The sequence below is a fragment of the Sapajus apella genome, unplaced genomic scaffold (assembly GCF_009761245.1).
Source record: "Sapajus apella isolate SASKATOON/1434 unplaced genomic scaffold, GSC_monkey_1.0 scaffold128, whole genome shotgun sequence".
Lineage (NCBI taxonomy): Eukaryota > Metazoa > Chordata > Mammalia > Primates > Cebidae > Sapajus > Sapajus apella.
The window spans coordinates 3,606,624-3,623,660 of record NW_022437068.1 but is presented as its reverse complement, the minus strand read 5'-3'; the positions used below and the strand labels follow the sequence as shown (position 1 = coordinate 3,623,660).

At 41.3% G+C, this 17,037-nt stretch overlaps 1 protein-coding gene across 1 annotated transcript in view; it reads right to left on the bottom strand.

Annotated features, from left to right (window-relative positions):
* Positions 1 to 17,037, bottom strand: part of CUNH3orf20 (chromosome unknown C3orf20 homolog) — a 100,207-nt gene that overhangs the window by 59,893 nt on the left and 23,277 nt on the right. The window contains exons 6-8 of the mRNA XM_032262341.1: positions 15,809 to 16,093; positions 4,173 to 4,325; positions 2,933 to 3,053 (exon numbers count right to left, since the gene is read on the bottom strand). Coding sequence (XP_032118232.1) covers positions 2,933 to 3,053; positions 4,173 to 4,325; positions 15,809 to 16,093 — 559 coding nt within the window. The remainder of the gene's footprint in view (positions 1 to 2,932; positions 3,054 to 4,172; positions 4,326 to 15,808; positions 16,094 to 17,037) is intronic.

Genomic DNA, 17,037 nt, shown 5'->3' with positions numbered 1-17,037 from the left:
TTTTTTTTTTTTTGAGACGGAGTTTCGCTCTTGTTACCCAGGCTGGAGTGCAATGGCGCGATCTCGGCTCACCGCAACCACCTCCTGGGTTCAGGCAATTCTCCTGCCTCAGCCTCCCAAGTAGCTGGGACTACAGGCACGCGCCACCACGCCCAGCTAATTTTTGTATTTTTTTTAGTAGAGATGGGGTTTCACCATGTTGACCAGGATGGTCTCGATCTCTTGACCTCGTGATCCACCCGCCTCGGCCTCCCAAAGTGCTGGGATTACAGGCTTGAACCACCGCGCCCGGCTGGTGAAACAAATTTAAATGAATTTACAGACTCAAGAAGCTCAGTAAATGGGTTAAATATGAAGACAACCACACCTAGATACCTCACAGTTAAACTTAGAAAACCAAAGAAATGAGAAAATCTTGCAAGCAGCTAAAGAAAAATAAAGAGTAACTTGAATAACTACAGACTTCTTATAAACTGTGGAAGACAGACACTGTGCAACAACATTTTTAAAATGCTGAAAGAAAAAAAAATCATCCCAGAATCATATCCAGCAAAAATATCCTTTAATAAAGAGATTTTTTTTTCCTTCGTGAAAGAAAACAGAGAATACATTGCCAGAAGATATGTACTTCAAGAAAGCCAAAGGAAGTTCTTCAGGCTGAAGAGAAATGGTACCAGAGGGAAACTTGGATCTTCAGAAAGTAAGGAAGAACCCTGGAAATAGTAGCTGGGTAAAAACAAATTGGCCCCTGCAGCCTCCAAGACAGCATACAAACTCCCCAGTCTGACATCCAGTGCCTCCCGCCTCCACCCGACACCATACACACCTCTTGCTCCACCTTTCTTTCACAAGAAGCACTTGTGACCTCTTAAAAATACCACATTTAGTCCCAACTCCAACCTTTGCAGATGCTGCTCCCACTACCCAGAAGACTTTTCCCTCTTCCTCCTCTCTATGTGAATCATACACACTCACCCCCATGCTACAACCCCAGGGCCACCTTCTCTTCCAGGCCACTCCTGACTTCACATGCCTCTACTGTGCTTTTCTTCATGCAGCTCCAAGGAATACAAAAAAGAACTAAAATACATTGGTAAAACACTTTATTGATGTCAAAGCACCTTCCCTTCATTATTTCATTTCTTCTCATGAAAGTACCATGAGGCCAGAGGGCAGTTCTAGTGACCAATTTTGTATAGATGACACAACTGAGACTCAGAGAAGCTGAGAGGTTTTCAAAAAGTTGCACAGCCAAAGTCTGGCAAACCTGGTCCTAGTACTTAGCTCCTCAGATTCTTATCACAGTTCTCTGCTTGGCCACACTAACAAACAACTTAACGATGCCTGCCTTCAACTGATTTCTAATCTTGGTATTATAAACTTTTCATACAGCTATGAAATGTTAAACATTAAGAAAACAACACAATACACCCCTAGACTGGGGTTCTCAGACCTGGCCAAGCCTCAAAAATGTGAAAACCACAGAAATCCAAAACTCCTAACATACCAAATGAGTTGGGGTTGCTCTGGGGCCGTGACTGGGATCTGTATTTTATAAAAAGTCCCAGAGGTGATTCTTATATGCAGGCAGAGATGAGAACCTGTTCCTGGCATTAATTACCAAGTGACTAATCCAAAGTGTGTGCACTGGGGGAAGACAGAAATGGGTGTGGGATAGGATGCCACAAAGGAGGGAGTTTGGGCAGGGCTTTGAAGGAATTTGGAAGGACAGTTGCACTGGCAAAGAGAGGAAGAGGTGCATTTCAGGCCAAGGGAGTAGGAAAGGTGAGACATGTTCAAGGAATTGAATATTCCTGAACAGAGGTGAGGTCTGAGGAATCAGAGCATAAGGAGGAGAGTCAGTGACCAATGTAGAGGATGAACTGAGAGGATAAGAGACAGGAGACTAAAGGTAGGGGCTGGAGCCCTCCCACGCACTCCAACAGTGCTTGTGTCCACAACCCTTATGGTGGGGCTCTTCATCTGGGGCCAGCTTGAGCAGCTGTTCTGCCATCTTCCTCTGAATTCCAACACTTGCCCTTCTCTTGCAGTTCTTATCTGTGTCTGCCCTGTGTTCTTATTACTCCCTTAGACTTTTGAGTTCCTTGATGGGTTTTGTTTCTCCTTCCATCCTCCAGTTGGTGATTCTCAACTGGGGGCAGTTTTGCCCTCCAGAGGCTACATTTGGTGATGCCTGAAGATATTTTTGGTTGTCACAACTGAGAAAGGGGATACTACTAGAATCTAGTAGGATGCTAAACTTCCTACAATGCACAGTTATACCAAAGAAGTATCCATCCCAAAATGTCAGTAGTGTCAATGATAAGGAACTCTGTCACAGATAAAGTGACAAGCATACTTAATTGCTTTATTAAGTTTATTAATTTATTATTAATAATTCATTCCTCTTTATTATGTTATTTAATAAATCTTTGGTGAATTATTATCTGAACAGCCAAATGAATGAAAAAAGAGTTTGTATCTATCGGCCACTGTTGACTTCCAGATTGTTTTATTTTATAGATAACAAAGTTACAAATATCAAAACTGGGGAAACCAACATAGAATTGATAATTTTTATTATTGCTGCACATAGGCATTAAAAATAAAGCTATCAACTACCATAACTGTTACTTCATCAAACACATTTGAACAGAAAAATAGAATGATGTTAATAACAAAAATTACACTGGAAGGATATTACCAAGAAACGTCAGTAAAGCAGCCAATAGTTTAGGCTAGTGAAAAGTTCCCTTCAGCCAACCTGGACCACCATCCACCAACTTGGGAACCTCTGAATGAGATTACAAGCTCCTTCAGGGCAGGATTCCTCTCTTACAGATAGCCCTGGGTTTTTAATGCTAGGCAGTGCATGGCAGGATGCCAAGGCCCTCCCTGTGGCAGTGAGCACCACTGTGCTGCCCATCCTTACCTTGTATTCCAGGGAAAGCAGGGTCTCCGTCCTGGAAGTCCAGCTCCATTTGTGGACTACATAGCCCTGCTGGTCATTGGTGGTCCCACCTTCCTCATCCAAGACTAAGACATATGGGCAACTAGGAGAGATACAGAAGTGAGTAGCTGCCACCAGGCCACTGAAGGAAGCTCTCATCAGTGCAGGCTGTGGCAGGTCTGTAAGGGCAGGCAGGTCTGTAAGACTTAGTCCAGGCTGTAGGAATAGTGCAGTCCTGCAGGCAGCCTCACTTTCCCCACCTGCTATGGTCTGAGGCTCTTTACCACCTGTTGATGCTACCGGAGGAGCCAAGTCTGAGAGAGATAATGAAGGCTCAGGTCAAACCCAAGAGGGGAAGAAATGGAATTTGTGCTCTGTTGCCTAGTAGCCTGATTGTATAACGGGCACCAAGATGGGAAATGGAACACCTATAACATAAGAGTAACTCATTTCTTCCAAGAACAGTTCCTTATGAAAACCCAGGCAAACCCAGACATGGTGGCTCATGCCTGTAATCCCAGCACTTTGAGGGGCTGAGGCAGGAGGATCGTTTGAGGCTAGGAGTTTGAGATCATTCTGGTCAACATAGTAAAATCTTGTCTCTACAAAAAATTTAAAAACTTATCTAGGCATTGTGGCACATGTCTGTAGTCTCAGCTAATCCAGGAGGCTGAGGTGGAATTATCACTTGAACCCAAGAGTTCGAGGCTACAGTGAGCTATAATCATGCCACTGCACTTCAACCTGGGTGACAGAGTGAGAGCAAGACCCTGTCTCAAAACAAAAACAAAAAAGAAAAGCCAGACAATATCAACCTTTGGCTAGGAATAATTTGCACTTCTTTTAAAAGATGCCACAGAAGTAACGTGTTCATGCCTCTCCTTCAACCACTCCTGGTATAAAACACTTTTTTCCACTAAATAATTCTTCCTTTAATATAACTAACAGTCAAGATCTTAGTGCTCTGGGGTACCAAGTGGAATAGGACTTGGGAAGTTGTCCTTATCATTGGCTGTGACACAGATACAGCAAGGAAGGGCTGAGCCTTAAAGTTCCTATGTCCCTACAGAAATAGCCTCAGCCCTGCCTCCCTGCCTTACTAGACCTCTAGATACTGCTTGGCTTCTTCTTTAACTAGGGACTCAGAGTCAACACCTCAGTCCTCCCTCCATCACCCTCAGAGGTAACTTCTGTGAGACTAGTATTCTCCCAGTCCACTTACCTGGTTTTTAGGTTGTAGTGAACATAGACCTGACCTTCAGCATTGAATAGGGCCAGCAAGGAGGAGCCAGGTATGTCATTAAAGAGGTAGGTGATGGTTCTCCCTCTGCAGCATGTGGGGATCTGACATATAGCGACATTTCCAGAGGGATAGCTGGCAGAAATGTTCAGGTAGAACTAACAAAAAATTTCCCTGGTTCTGCTCTCAGGTGTCCCATTGAAGCAAGTCCACATGTCAAAGTGTTAGCTATTTGGTGCATCATTCTCCATCTTCAAACACCCTCCTTGCATTTTGCATAAGCAACAATTATATGATTATGGAACCCAACGATGCCCTAGCTGCTTTTCTGTATCTTCTTTCTATTTTCTCACAACCACCTTGTGGTAGGTAGTATTATCTTCCTCTCACAGATGAGTAGGGTCCCCCCGGGTCTAATGGGTTTTCTGAGACATGCAACTTTCGGTATAAAACCTAAAAAGTCCTAGGTAAACCAGGATGAGTTGGTCACCCTATAGATAAGGAATCTAAGGTGTAGAAAATTATCTGCGCCATTTCACATCACAAAGAAGTGGCAGAGCCAGGATTTGATCGCTGAGGCCAGCAGTATTTCTAATGCTGTCAGGCTGCTCCCACTTCTGACCAATCAAGGAGGACAGGTAATGTCTCCTTGTTCATTTTCTAGTAAAGAGGGCCCAAGAAACACTGGTCCTGACTAAGGAAGACATGGTGTGGGCAGCCACTGTGTGTGGGAATTTCACAAGCAGTACCCCAGACAGAGAAGCATTTCAGAATGAAAAGCAGAGGAAAAGGAAACAAAGAAAAATGAAGATTCTCAGGGACCTATGGGAGGCCATCAAGCATATCAACATATATATAATAGGAGTCCCAGAAGGAGAGAAAAATGAAGGTACGAGGAATATTTGAAGAAATGATGGCTGAAAACTCCCCACATTTGATGATATACATGTTTAAGAAGCTTAACAAACTACAAGTAGGACAAATTCAAAGATATTCTCACTGAGACACATTATAATCCAACCGTCAAAAGACAAATACAAAGAATGAATCTTGAAAGCAGCAAGACAAAAAAGACTCCTCATATATAAGAGGTCTTCAATAAGATTCATGACTGATTTCTCATCAGAAACCATGGGGTTTAGAAGGCAGCAATATGAAATATCTAAAGACCTCAAAGGCAAAAAATAAAACTGTTGGCCAACAATTCTATATCAAGCAAAATTATCCTTCAAAAATGAAGAAATTAAAACATTCTCAGATAAACAAATATCGAGGAAGCTAATCACTAGTAGACCTGCCCCACAAAAAAAAAAAAAAAAGAAAATGCTGAAGGGAATCCTACAGGCTGAAATGAAAGGACACTAGGCAGTGATTCAAACTCATACAAAGAAAAAAAGAACACTAGTAAAATTAACTGTATAAGTAATTATAAAATTCTGTATTCTATTTTCAGCATATTTTTTTCTTTTTTTCTTTATGATTTGAAAGATAAATCCATAAAAAAATAATTGCAAATCTATATTAATGGGTACACAATATATGTGTAAAATATAATTTCTGATAAAAACATAAAGGGGGACATATAGAACTATTTAGGAACAGAGTTTTATATACTATTGTGGCTAGGTTATTAATTCAAACTAGAGTGTTAATTATAATACCCAGGTATATTAGTTTCCTAGGGCTATCATAACAAAGTACTATGGCTAAAAGCAACATAAATTTATAATCTCACAGTTCCAGAGGCTAAATGTCCAAGATGAAAGTGTCAACAGGGTTATTGTTTGGAAGGCTCTGGCGAAGAATCCTTCCCTGCCCCTTACAGTTTCTAGTGGTTACCAGAAATCATTTGGTATTCTTTGGATTGTACATGCATCATTTCAATCTCTGCTCCAGTCATCACATGGCTTTCTTCTGTGTGTCTGCGTGTATCTGGGTGTCTGTTTTCTTTTCTTATAAGGATACCAATCACTGCAGTAGGGCCCACCCCAACAATATGGCTGCATCTTAAAAATTACATCTTCAGAGCCCCTATTTCCAAATGCAGTAATATTCTGAGGTTCCATGTGGATACAAATTTTGGGAGACACCATTCAACTCATTATACCAAGACAACCCTAGGGAAATAACTTAAAAATATGGAGAAAAGAAAATGAGAAGTAAATCAAAATGGCATGCTACAAAAAGTCAGACACAAAAAGAGGAAGTAATGAAGAAACCAAGAAACAAAGATGCTATAAGACATATAGAAAACAAATTTAAAAATTAAAGAATTAAGTCCTTCTGTATCAGCAATTACTTTAAACAGAAGTAGATTAAACTCTCTAATCAAAAAGTCCAGAGCTGAGGCATGAGAATCACTTGAGCCCCGGAGGTGGGGGCTGCAGTAAGCCAAGGTCGTGCCACTAAACACCAGCCTAGGAGATAGAGCAAGACTCAGTCGCAACTTTAAAAAAAAAAAAAAAAAAGGCTGGCAGGATGAATTTTTAAAAACCAAAACATGATTTAACATATGCTGTGTCTAAGAGACTCACTTTAGATCCAAAGACACAACTTGGTTGAAAGTGAAATGATGGAAAAAGATATTCTATGCAAATTGCAACCAAAATAGAGTAGGGGTGAATATGCTAATGTCATGCAAAATAGATGTTAAGTTAAACATTTTTAAAAGTGACAAAGAAGGACATTACATATTGAGAAAAGGGTGAATACCTCAAGAATATGTAACAATTATAGAGATATACACACCTAATAAAAGAGCCTCAAGATACATAAATAAAAAACCTGACAGAATTAAAGGAAGAAATAGTTCTACAAAAATAGTTGGAGACTTCACTACCTCATGTTCAATAATGCATAAAACAACTAGACAGAAGATCAATAAAGAAATAGAAGCCTTACGCCATATGCAGTGGCTCATGCCTGTAATCCCAGCACTTTGGGAGACCAAGGCAGATGGATTACCTGAGGTCAGGAGTTCAAGACCAGCCTGGCCAACATGGTGAAACCCCGTCTCTACTAAAAAAATACAAAAAAATTAGCTGGACACAGTGGTGCACACCTGTAATCCCAGCTACTCAGGAGGCTGAGGCAGGAGAATCACTTGAACCCGGGAGGCAGAGGTTGCAGCGAGCCAAGATTGCACCACTGCACTCCAGCCTGGGCGAAAGAGTGAGACTGCAGCTCAAAAAAAAAGAAAGAATGAAAGAGAGAAAGAGGGAAGGAAGGAAGAAAGGAAGGAGGGAGGGAGGGAGGGAGGGAAGGAAGGAAGGAAGGAAGGAAATAGATAGAGAACTTGAACAACCTTACTAACCAACTAGAACTAATAGGAACATACAGAATCGCACCCAACAACAGCAGAACACGTATTCTTCTCACATTCACATGAATCATTCTCCAGTACAGACAATATGTTAGGCCACAAAACAGGTCTCGATAAATTTTAAAAGACTGAAACCATAGAAAGTATCTCCTTTGATCACAATGGAATGAAACTTGAAATCACTAACAAAAGAAAATAGGGAAGACTCACAAATACATGAGAATTAACACAAAAACAACAGGTGGATAAAGAAATCACAAGTAAAATTATAAAATACTTTGAAATGAATAAAAACAAAACAGTATATCAAAACTTATCAGAGAATGGCAAAGCAGCATTCAGAAATTTATAGCTATAAATACCAACATTAAAAGAAAAGAAAGCTCTCAAATTAATAACCCAATTTTCTATCTTAAGGGACTAGAAAAAGAAGAGCAAATTGAAGCAAAGCTAGCAGATGGAAGAAAACAATAAAGATCAGAGTGGAGAAAAACAGAATACAGAACAGAAAAATAGAACCAACAAAACCAAAAGTTGGGTCTTTGATAAATTGATAAAGCACAAACTTCTAGTAGACAGATTAAAAAAAAAAAAAAAACAAAAACAGAGAAAGGCTTAAATTATTAAACTCAGAAATGAAAGTGGGCCTTAAATAAAAAATATCCTAATACAATAATACAAACAGCTGTACACTATAAAGTTAGATAACCTAGATGGACAAATTCCTAGAAACACATAAACTACCAGAAGTGACGCAAAAAAAAAAAAGTAAAAAAATCTAAATGGAACTATAGCAAGTAAAGAGATTAAATAATTAATGAAAAATCTCCCAACAAGAAAATCCTAGAACCAGATAGATTCACTGGTGAATTCTACCAGACATTTAAAGAATACCAATCCTCCTCAAGCTCTTCTAAAAAATAGAAGAGCAGTCCTGAACACTTCCCAACTCATTCTATTAGGCCAGGGTTATCTTGATACCAAAGCCAGACAAATACATAAAAAGAAAATTTCCCATATCTCTTATGAATATAAACATAAAATATATTAACAAAATACCAGCAAACCAAATTCAGCAGCATCAAAAGGATTAAACACTGTGACCAAGTGGGGTTTATCCCAGGAATGCAAGTATGGTTCAACATACAAAAATCAATGTAATATACCATAGTAATAGAATGGGGGGAGGGGAATCATGATCATCTTAATTGATGAAGAAAGAGAATTTGACAAAATTCAATACCCTTTCATGATTAAAAAGCACTCAACAACTTCAAAATAGAAGGGAACTCCCTTAACATATGAAGAGCCATATATGAAAAAACTCACAACTAACATCATAATCAATAGTGAAAGAATGAAAACTTTTCCTCTAAGATAAAGAACAAAAGAAGCAGGCCTGCTTTCACTACTTCTATTCAAGATTGTACTGGAAGTTCTGGCCACAGAACTTAGCAACAACAAGAAATAAAAAGACTCAAAATTGAAAAGGAAGAAGTAAAATTACCTCTGTTTGCAGATGACATGATTTTATATATAGAAAATTCTAAAGAGTCCACACAAAAAAATCTAGAACAAATAAATTTAGAAAAGTTACAGATATAAGATCAACATACACAAAAGAGTTGTCTCCAAGAACACAGGATGTTTTTCCATTTATTTAGGTCTTCTTTAAATTAATTTGGCAATGTTTTGCAGTTTTCCGTGTACAAGTTCTGTACCACCTTGTCATTTATTTGTTCTCGGTTATATGGCATTTTGTATTGCTTGTTGCCAGTGCTCATGTTGACTGGTGTGGCTCATCGTATAATCCTAGCACTTTCAGAGGCCAAGGTAAACGGGCCACTTGAGGTCAGGAGTTCGAAAGCAGCCTGGCCAACATGGCGAAACCCCATCTCTACTACAAACACAAAAATTAGCTGGAAGTAGTGGTGCACACCCACAGTCCCAGGTATCTGGGAGGCTGAGGCAGGAGAATTGCTTGAACCTGTGAGGTAGAGGTTGCAGTGAGCTGAGATGGGACCACTGCACTCCAGCCTGGGTGACAAAGCAAGACACTGTCTCAAAAAAAAAAAAAAAAAAAAAAAGAATTGTTAATGGCATTACTCCCCAAAGTGATCTACAGAATCAATGCAATGCCTATCAAAATCTTATCGGCTTTTTTTTTTTTTTCTTTTGTAGAAATGGAAAACCTGACCTGAAAATTTACATGAAATTTTAAGAGACTCTAAGCAACCAAAATAGTCTTGGAAAGAGTAAAAAGTGGGAGGACTCCCATTATCTTGTTTTGAAACTTACTATAAAACTACAATAACCAAAACAGTGTGGTACTGGCATAAAGACAGACATATATGTCAATGGCTTAGAATTGACAGTCCAAAAATAAATCCACACATCTACAGTCAATTGATTTTTCACAACAGTGCCATGACCATTCAATGGGGAAAGAATGCTTCTTCAATAAATGGTACTGGAACAATTAGCTAACCACATGCAAAGGAAAGAAATTGGAACCTTATCTTATACCACATGCAAAAACTAACTCAAAATCCTTCAAAGACCACAGAGCTATAAGTATAAACCCTTTAGAAGAAAACACAGGAGGCCGGGTGTGGTGGTTCACTCCCATAATCCCAGCATTTTGGGAGTGGACGTGGGCAGATCACCTGAGGTTGGGAGTTTGAGACCAGCCTGACCAATATGGAGAAATCCTGTCTCTACTAAAAATACAAAATTAGCTGGGCCTGGTGGTACATGCCTGTAATCCCAGCTACTTGGGAGGCTGAGGCAGGAGAATCGCTTGAACCTGGGGGACAGAGGTTTTGGTGAGCCGAGACTGTGCCACTGCATTCCAGCCTGGGCAACAAGAGTGAAACGCCATCTCAAAAAATAAAAAAAACAAGAAAACACAGGTGTAAATCTTAATAACCTTGGATTTGGTGATGGTTTTTTAGACATGAAGCCAAATGCATAAGCAGCAAAGAAAGGTAGAAAAAAATGGACTTCATCAAAATGTAAAAGCTTTTGTGCATTAAATGATGCTACTAAGAGAGTGAAAAGACATCTAACAGTATAGGAAAAAATACTTGCAAATCATATATTTGATAAGCATCTAGTATCTATGCACAATATATAAAGAACCCTTACAACTTGTTTTAAAAAAGACAACTCAATGAAAACATGAGCAAGATCAAGGACTTCAATACACATTTCTCCAAAGAAAATATACCAAATGCATGCGCGCGCACACACACACACACACACACACACGAAAAGATGCTCCACGCCATTCATAATTAGGTAAATGTAAGTCAAAGCCATAGTGAGATACTACTCACATCCAGTAGAATGAATGAATGAATTGAACATTGAGACGGGTCTGAGGTCTGAAGCTGCCCAGTGCAAACCAATTACAGCTTAGAGCTTTATAATACTCCCAGGGCAGATGTATCATTTTTGCCTGAGAGCTTGACCAGCAATGTCTATGAAAACAGAGTCGACTGCTGAGTCCAGTGTTTTATGGAAGACAGTAGGTAAAAGAAGAGTTTTCCAAACATTTTCTGTACTTGAGAGGGATCAGATAGCTGCACGTGTGTTCTGACCATTTGAACACAGTAACACAGAATTTCTCCTTAAAGATCACTGGATTCAACTTCCTCATCTTATAATCAAGGGAAGTGAGAAACAGAGATGAAGTGACTTGTGCAGAGTCACCAAAAAGAACTGAGCCTAGAGTCCTGGTCTTTTAGGACTACCAAAGAGAAGAGCATTATTTGCCAAGATGTGATCCTTGTTGGCGTGTGAGTCAAAATTGCCAGTAGCAATGGATCAAAATTTGGGGGGTCTCTTAGACCATTTGGGCTCTCTTAGACAAGTTGGGGGTTGGGAGGGTGCTCAGAATTCTGGGACAAGTGAGAGAACAGAGATTCCTGCAGGCTAGGGTACTGTACTCTTATAACACACACGCCCACCCTCCTTTCTGATGCCCCAATAGAAGACTAATTCATAGACACGGCTTCACGAGAAGCTCAGGGAGATCATCCTATTAAATGCATCGAAGAGTCAGAAAAGAAGTGGGGGTGGGGCACGAGCCATTGCAAGCAGCCGCTGCTCTTGAAGGAGTCAGCTGTACAATACTGGAGGATGCGCTGCAGGCAGGGCCGAGCAGAGTGTGATGAATGGATTCATTTTCAGTCTGAGAAAAAATAAGACTTCTTTGACAGAGCACTTAAATCCTGAATTCCCAGTTCAGTCAAGAGGAGGCCAAAGGAAGCAAAGGGGCTGGTGCCAGGCGAGCCTGGTTGTGGGGCTTGGCCTTTGTGAAAGTGGTTGAGACAGCCCAGAGACCCGTTCTCTCCTCCAAGAAGAGAAGCAGGGGATCTTGAGTGCCCAGTGATTTTATTATTAAAGTGAGATCCACTTCCATCACCCTCTACCCTGCTCTCTGCAGGAGAAAATAATCCTTGAGTATAAAAATGGTACCCAAGAGAGGACCCTAAATTGAGGCAAGGAGGCCCTGAACCCAGGGCCTGAACTAGCTTAACCACAGAATTCCTTTTGTGGCATAGAGTCAGTCACATCATGCCTTTGGATCTCAGTTTTCCCATTTCTACAGCGAAGGGGCAGAAACAAATGACCACTTCTCCCATCCATGACATTTTACATAACTCTAGACCACGTAACCTGGAATAAGTGCTTTGCCCTCTCTGGCCTTAGAGTTCTTGTGGCCAAATGAATGAGCCATCTGTGAGCTGGTCAGGCTCTAGAACATGTTGGGTTTGGGAAACAAGACCCTCACAAAAACACAGGATACAAGGTGACTTCCTACCTAGACATTCTCTAAAGGGAGCCCTCTTTTGCCTTCACCACCCAAATTCAAACTCCTCTTCACTTTAGAAGGAGCAATTAAAGTTGCTCCCTAGAGGGCAACTTTAGCTCCTCCCTAGAGGGGAACTTTAACTTTACCTCCCCGCTAGAGGGGAACTTTAACTTTAGCTCCTCCCTAGAGGGGAACTTTAACTTTAGCTCCTCCCTAGAGGGGAACTTTAACTTTAGCTCCTCCCGAGAGTGGAACTTTAATTGCTCCCTCTATGGAGCAACTTTAATTGCTCCTTCTAAACTGAAGAGAAGGAGTTTGAATTTGGGTGGTGAAAGCTAAAGAGGGCTCCCTTTAGAGAATGTCTGGGTAGGAAGTCACCTGGTATCCTGTGTTTTTCTGGGGGTCTTGTTGCCCAAATCCAACATGTTCTAGAGCTTGACCATCTCATAGATGTCTCATTCATTTGGCTACAATGACAAACCTACAGCCAATATCATATTGAATGGGCAAAAGCTGGAAGAATTCCCTTTGAAATCAGGCACTAGACAAGGGTGCCCTCTCTCATCACTCCTATTCAATATAGTATTGGAAGTTCTAGCCAGAGCAATCAGGCAAGAAAAAGAAATAAAGGGTATTCAGTTAGGAAAGGAGGAAGTCAAACTGTTTCTATTTGCAGAGGACACAACTGTATATTTAGGATGCCCCATCATCTCAGCCCAAAATCTTCTCAAACTGATAAGCAACTTCAGCAAAGTCTCAGGATACAAAATCAATGTGCAGACATCACAATCATTCCTATATACCAAAAACAGACAAACAGAGAGCCAAATCAAGAGTGAACTCCCATTCACAATTGCTACTAAGAGAATAAAATACCTAGGAATACAACTAATAAAGGATGTAAAGGACCTTTTCAAGGAGAACTACAAACCACTGCTCAACGAAATGAGAGGACACAAACAGATGGAAAAACATTCCATGCTCATGGTTAGGAAGAATCAATATCGTGAAAATGGCCATACTGCCCAAAGTAATTTATAGATTCAACGTTATCCCCATCAAGCTACAAATTACCTTCTTCACAGAACTGGAAAAAAACACTTTAAACGTCATATGGAATCACAAGAGAGCCCACATAGCTAAGACAATCCTAAGCAAAAAGAACAAAGCCGGAGGCATCACACTGCCAGACTTCAAACTATACTACAAGGCTACAGTAATCAAAACAGCATGGTACTGCTACCAAAACAGAGACATAGACCAATGGAACAGAACAGAGGCCTCAGAAGCAACACTACACATCCACAACCATCTGATCTTTGACAAACCTGACAAAAACAAGCAATGGGGAAAGGACTCCATGTTTAATAAATGGTGTTGGGAAAACGGGCTAACCATGTGTAGAAAGCTAAAACTGGACACCTTCCTTACACCTTACATTAAAATTAACTCCAGGTGGATTAAAGGTTTAAACATTAAACCTAACACCATAAAAACACTAGACGAAAACATAGGCAAAACCATTCACGACATAGGCATAGTCAAGGACTTCATGACTAAAACACCAAAAGCAATGGCAATGAAAGCCAAAATAGACAAATGGGATGTAATTAAAATTCAGAGCTTCTGTACAGCAAAAGAAACCATCATTAGAGTGAAACAGCAACCAACAGAATGTGAAAAAAATTTTGCAGTCTACGCATCTGACAAAGGGCTAATATCCAGAATCTACAAAGAACTAAAACAGATATACAAGAAAAAAACAAACAACTCTATTCAAAAGTGGGCAAAGGATATGAACAGACACTTTTCAAAAGAAGACATATATGAGGCCAACAAACATATGAAAAAATGCTCATCATCACTGGTCATTAGAGAAATGCAAATCCAAACCACATCAAGATACCATCTCACACTAGTTAGAATGGTGATCACTAAAAAATCTGGAGACAACAGATGCTGGAGAGGATGTGGAGAAATAGGAACACTTTTACACTGTTGGTGGGAGTGTAAATTAGTTCAACCATTGTGGAAGACAGTGTGGTGACTTCTCTAGGATCTAGAAACAGAAATTCCATTTGACCCAGCAATCCCATTACTGGGCATATACCCAAAGAACTATAAATCGTTCTACTATAAAGACACATGCACACATACGTCCACTGCAGCCCTGTGTACAATAGCAAAGACCTGGAACCAACCCAAATGCCCATCAACGATAAACTGGACAAAGAAAATGTGGCATATATACACCACAGAATACTATGCAGCCATAAAAAAAACTATAAGTTTGTGTCCTTTGCAGGGACTTGGATGAATCTAGAAACCATCATTCTCAGCAAACTGACACAAGAACAGAAAACCAAACACTGCATGTTCTCACTCACAAGTGGGTGTTGAACTATGAGAGCATGTGGTCTTAGGGAGAGGAGCCTCACACACTGGGGGCAGTTGGAGGGGGGTGGCTAGGGAAGGGACAGCGGGGGGTAGGGAGGGTGGGGAGGGATAACATGGGGAGAAATGCTTGATATAGTATGTACCTATGCAACAACCCTGCATGACCTGCACTTGTACCCCATAACCTAAAGTAAAATTAAAAAAAAAAAAAAAAGTTGCTCCCTCTGAAGTACAAATGATCCATTCACTTCATTATCTGAATTCCTTGCACATGATAGATACTTGATACACATCTCTGAATGAAGAAAATAATTGGACTCAAATCACTCTTAGGTATGCAGAGCCCTCAGGGCTCACCCTCCAAAGAGATTCGTCTTTTCAAACCCAGATCCAAAGACAGGCTTTGGAGGTTGGTAAACGCCCTGCAATCACAGGTAATGCCTTACAGGCATGTGTGTATATAAGTGCTCATTTCTAGAGAGAAGGTCTATAACTCTCATCAGATTCTCAAAGAGAAAATGTGTCTCCTTTTGTTGCTCCCCCACCCAAGCTTGGGACCCAGCTCACACTATGCTTATGAGTCCGCGCAGACCTCAGCGGCAGAGCAGTCATGGCCCAGGAAATAGCGCATTTGGGGTGAGGTCTCAGGCTCCAAGGATGTGGATAGGTGAAGTATGCAAGACCACAGAGCTTAACCACTGAGCCAGGGACAGAAGGATGAAGGTTCCCAACTGTTTAGGGCCTCCTAGTTCCCTTCTCTCCATTGGAGATGATTTGTTTTGTGTCTTTAACCTCATCTCACCTGAAAGGTCCTCAAAGACAGGGACTTTGCATTCCCAGCCTGCACTAACAAGCTTCTCACATGAAGCTGGGGTTTGGTATGTTCATGTTGATCTGAACTGAACTTAAAATTTGTTACTTCCTCGTCTGACCTAGACAAACTCCTAATACCCAGGAGACCTATCACCAGGCTTCTCCGATAACTAAAAAGCCTAAGGACATATTTAGGCTGTGTCAAGTCCTGGACTTTGCTGGGGTTGAGTAGCTGGGGTGAAATAGTGGCACCAAATAAAAGGATACTAAACAAAGGTGGAGCCATCATAGAAGGTGTAATGCAATTTAAAGGCCTTCTTGGGTACCTTCCCCTCTTGAGATTGCTGACTAAAGAGAAGATGGTGGGCAGAAGATGGTTGAGGGGTTGGGGTGAGAGTCTGAGCACTCGCAGTGGGAGGGTAATGTAAACTCTGGGTCTGAGAGTCTCCTTTGCGGGGCGATGTTAGATGAGAGGGCATCTTTGCCTTGTAGTTTCGTAAGATCATGGGGTTGGAGATATTCTTCCCTTTCCACGTGGCCTTTTCGGCTTCTCTGCAGAGAAGGAGACCAACATATTTTCAGCCTCTTGGTTCTCACTCACCACAGATGCTCTCTATAGCCCCTCCTTAGTGCCCAAGCCCCCATCCCATTCCCCTGTCCCCAAAGTACACGTCCCCAACCCATGCTCCTTTATCCATAAAGGTAGTTTTTGGGAAGAACTGGGAGTTCCCGCTGCATCTCTAAGAACAGCCCTTAGCTGATTTCCACCTGAGCCTGAGGGTGAGGATCTATATAGTGGGACTGTGTATGGAAGTTGCCAGAGGGTTGGGAGGATCCTGGGGTTTTGAAGACCTTGCTCACCCTAGCTCCTGAAGTTTTGGAGAAGAGAATTTCCTTCCAGAGTGTCACAGTGAGGGATCAAACTTGAGTGGCTGTCCTCTCCCCATGTGCTGGCCCAGTGACCCCAGGAGACGTATATGACTAAGCTATTAGATGTGAACAGGCGCTTAAATCCTTTACAGACAATGGCCTGGGCCCTCAGAGAAATGCTGAGTAAATTGTGAGGGCTTATGGGATGGATCCACAGAATGATAAAAACCACTAATCACCCATGTCAAGGGTCTTTTTGGTTTGTTTTCAGAGCTTTTTGTTTGTCTTGTAGAACAGCTAGCAAATAAGAAACAAACAGTCAGGGCACAAGAACCCTAACTGCAAGGAACCACACAAAGGGATGTCCCCAGCAAGGCGCTGAGGAGGCAGAGAGCATTACTGGGCAGGGGCAGGAGGCATGCCACTGGAGCTGCATGAGCTCAGGCAACTCCTTACCCACATACCTGCTTAGGCTGCCTCAGTTTCCCCATCCACAAAATGGGCATCAATCCTGTCTTCCTTGCATGGTTGCAGTGATGCTGTAGGGAGGATGGTGAGCAGGGAAGGACAGGAGTGTGTGTGTGCCTGTGAGGGTCGCTGCACCTGTGGCTGTTGTGGGGAGTACC